Raw genomic sequence first — 4,277 nt, 5'->3', positions numbered from 1 at the left:
GTTATGATTAATACGATTTTCTTTTATATTTTTTGGTTCTTTTAGTTTGGGTTTCGTGATTGTAATTGAATTCATTTTAGGTTTCTGATGAACTTTTGGTTATCATTTTGTTTGCAGAGAAATTGCTAAGTTGATCAAAAGTTTTGAGAGTGATATGTTGGGTGCACTGCACCATGGGGAAATTCAGAAAGTTTAAGTGAACTTGCTGGAGAAGCCTGCCAAAAATAAGAGTTGAAGTCATCTTTGTTATGCACAAAAGTCAAGGTAAGTATGTTGCATTTATTGTGAATTGATGTCAATAGTGTGAAAGAAAGAAAAGAAGAAAAAGATGATGAAATAAAAGGAAGGCTATTCGGCAATTTGGTGTAGAAGAGTGAAGAGGAAAAGTCCCAGTGAGTGAGACTATTAAGGATAGTGCAGTATTAATGAACTGCGTGAATGAGAGCAGGTAAAAAGAGGAGAAGAATATAAAGAGAAAGGGAAATTGTGAGAGATATATAGTGATGAAGAGAACTTTTTTTTGTTCAAGTGGTATTTTTAAGTGTTGTAATCTCTTTTTAATATGATTAAATTATTCAAAGTTTGTCCCGAAATTTTTCCATTCGAAAAGAAATACTTTTCACGTAAATCTTTGTGTTTTTGTGTGGTTAACAGGTTGTGCTCAGTGGCGACTCCAGAAAATTTTTTCAGAGTGTTCCTTAACAAGCATGAATTACACAATCTAATAAAAAGAAAATTTTATATATTGACAACAACAACAATTAAAAAACACGAGATGAATCTTGCACAGGAAATGAATCTTGGGTACGTGGTTTTCTTGTCAAATATTTATCCATAATTCTAGCAAAAGAATAAACAATAAACTATAAGTTCATTTGAAATATTAATAAAATTATTAATTATTGTTGTAACATTGTAACATTGTTTCATTAATTTGTTTGTCTTTTATAAACTTTAATTTGTTATATTGTTGTTTCATTAATTATAAAATTATTAATTGTTGTTTAGCCTAACATAATTTAATTTGTTTGTCTTTTATAATGTATTGGTTTATTAATTATTATACTGCTTTAATTATTGTTGTTTAGCCTAACAATAAACTATATTGCTTTAATTTGTTTATCATTAATTATACTGCTTTAATTTGTTATATTGTTTAGCCTCATGTGCACATTACACTAAAAGCATTAAAAGAGCCACTGATGTGCACATTATTTACACATCTCATGTGTAGCACAACAATTAAAGCACTAAAATTGTGTAATGTGCACTTGTGCATCCTAGCCCCATCCCATGTGCCCATCCACCCCGACCCCACTCAACACTCAAGCACGCCCCCTGCCAATCAGAAAATTTCACAGTCACGCATTACACTAAAAGACAATTAATATTTCACCAACACCAACACCAACACACTACACACGCCAACACCAACACCAACAACTAAGATAAACTGATAAAGCCAAATTCAATTTTCAAAAAGTCAAAAATAGACAAAATTTAATAAAGCTAAAGACAAAAGTTCGGCCAATCAAAAGAGAGAGAGAGTTACTGAGTTGGTCTTATTAAAGAATAAAGAGAGAGAGAAAGAGAGAGAGTCAGAGAGAAAAAGAGAGAAAAAGAGAGAGACTGAGAGAAGTTAGCTTAGGAAAAAAATGAAATACCTTGAGAGAGGGTCAGACTGTTGGAGGGAGCACCGAAGCAGCGGCAGCAGCCGAGCAGTGAGCAAGGAGGTGAGAGGCCTGAACTAGACTAGGCACGAGAGGACGAGTCGGCGGGTGAGCGATCTGCCAAATCAACGGGCGGCGTTGGCTACTTGGCTTGGATGAGCCTCTACAAGCGGCGTTGCTCAATGCTCTATGACCTATGTCTGTCTTTAGGTTAGGGTTAGCTTAGTGATTTCTTTTTTTTTTTTTTTATAAAGCCTTTAGTGAGAATCTATGGGTTTGTCTTTTTTTTTTTTTTTTTTTTTTTTTTTTATGAGGCGCTGTGCTGCTCTTTTTTTTTTTTTTTTTTTTTAATTTTTGTGAGAATCTGTGGGTTTGTCTGTAATCTGTTTGGCACTTGGGCTTGCCGTGGGCTTGTCTCTGTTACAAATTTTTTTTTTCTTTGCTTGAAAGTAGAAGTGCAGAACAAATTTTTTTTTTTTTAATTTAAATTTGAGGGCGTTTCTAATTTTGCGATTGAGGGTGTTCCTAATACAGAGCAAATATAATTTTTTTTATTATATATAAATTCTTTTTTTTTCAGGTCAGGGTGTTCCTGGAAAGCCCCTAAGCTGTATGTGGCGTTGCCACTGCAAGTAATGCATTTTATCCAAATCATTCTCATTTACATACATTTTGTTGCCAATGATATCTCTCACTTCATTTTGCACCTGCTTCAATATCTTGGGGTGCCTTATGAGCTCCGCCATTGTCCATTCTAAGACGGTATATGTAGTGTCAGTACCAGCAGCAAATACATCCTGTAAAATAAAAATTAAAAAAATAAATAAATAAAGAGAAGACATGACATTATGCAGCTGTTTGAGTATAAAGCAGAACAGAACAAAATGGACCCGAATTTTTTTTTTCTTTTTTTTTCTGCTTATCAGACCTCTGGCTACTTTTGCATGGAAGTGATGTCTCACCTTTTTATTAAAATGAATACAAACTCAAGCCCATTGTCCATATTTTTTAAGTATGCCGACTCTTAAAACATGAACTACAAGATGTTTATAGACGATGTATTGTAAGAAGTGTGTAGTAATCAATGCCCATTTATCTTTTACCTCTTAAAAAATGTAGTAATTTGGACATAAACATACTTCCCATGCAAAGTTCAACAAACCCATTACATGGTGATTCATAAACCATAAACCTGAATTATTAAAAAATCACATAATTCAATAATTTAATTATGTGACTAAAATTACTTGTGGGCAAGTTTATAAATTGCCACTTAGTGAATTGGAAGAAATTTCATTTTGGAGCTAAAATTTCCCCCTTGATGAAATGAACACACACAGGGAGAGAGATAATTTTCTTACCAGGATTAAAGCCTTAATGCTAACTCTATCGATAGGGAAACCAATCACGTTTTCCTCTTGAATCCAAAGCAAAATGTCTACAAAGTCTTTTTGGTCTTCTCTCTCTTGACTAAAACCATGGTTATGATCCCCTTTCTTCTGACAATCTATATGCTCGTCAATTACTCTATCTAGAAAATCATCAAACTGTTTAGCCACTTTCTTTGCTTTGGCATCCAAGCCATTGGCACGATTCAACCAAGCAAGCGATGGAATATAGTCCACCACGTTGATAGCACCCAACAACTCCCCAAACTCCCCGAGAAGCTCCTTGAATTTCCTTCCACCTTCCCCTTCACCATACTTTCTTCCCAAGGCGACCCTACATACTGCATCATTGGTAAGCTTTGCAAGCATTTCACTCAAATTCACAGATGAAGAACAAGACTCTTTGATTTTGTCAATCATCAGGAAAGTTTCCTTCTCTCTCACAGTGCAAAACGACTGAAACCTTTTGTTACTCAAAAGATGTAGCACAAGTATGCTTTTCATCTGCCTCCAATACTCACCATAGGGAGCCATTGACACATCTTTGTAATTGTACAATAGTTTATCGAAGATGCTTGATTTGGGGCGGTTTGCAAAGTTGAGGTCTCGGGTCTTCATGATCTCTTTAGGCAGCATCAACAGACGAGACAACAAGGACTGGTACACAGCCAAAGTGAAGCAGTGTGAGAGGGTCATGGCATTGAGCTAAGTGTTAAGGACATATTTTATGTAATTGGCTAATCATTTGACAAAACGCACTTTACTTGTAATTGAGTAGATCTATGATGGGTTTAGTACATCAAGAAACATGTTGTTCAAGTCTAGTATTAAAACCATGAAGATTGGACCAAAAAACAATTGAAGAGAAGCTGTTCATTAAAGTTGGACAGATAGCTAGACAGCTACCAATAGATAGCTATCTATCGAGGTTTAATGAGTCTCGATAGTTGCCGACAGATAGTTACCTATCAAGGTCTTGGCAGCTGTTGACAGATAGTTATCTATCGAGAATTACGAAATCAAAATTTTAAGATTTGATTTTCGGCCCATGCTGACATCTATGTGTAGAGTTTCTTTTTTCACAACCCTAGACATATATAAGACTTATTTTAAAGGCCGTCGCATAAGATAATACAAGGAGAACATATGCAAAAGGTGACTAATGCCTTATTTTCTCTGGAAGAAGCTACTGTATCTTTGCGCCTTAGAGTTTTGTAAC

General features: G+C 35.0%; 1 protein-coding gene across 1 annotated transcript; it reads right to left on the bottom strand.

The window, feature by feature from the left end:
• Positions 1–2,251: 2,251 nt before the first annotated feature.
• LOC112031923 (cytochrome P450 736A117) lies at positions 2,252–3,754 on the bottom strand. Its single transcript, XM_024064624.1, has 2 exons — positions 3,032–3,754; positions 2,252–2,467 (listed from the first exon to the last, which is right to left on the bottom strand). Exons 1-2 carry the CDS (start codon positions 3,752–3,754, stop codon positions 2,252–2,254), a joined length of 939 nt encoding a protein of 312 aa, XP_023920392.1.
• Between the last annotated feature and the right edge of the window lie 523 nt (positions 3,755–4,277).

The sequence above is a fragment of the Quercus suber genome, unplaced genomic scaffold, assembly GCF_002906115.3.
Source record: "Quercus suber isolate HL8 unplaced genomic scaffold, Cork oak 2.0 scaffold_188, whole genome shotgun sequence".
Classification (NCBI taxonomy): Eukaryota; Viridiplantae; Streptophyta; class Magnoliopsida; order Fagales; family Fagaceae; genus Quercus; species Quercus suber.
This window is presented reverse-complemented; position numbering and strand designations above follow the sequence as displayed.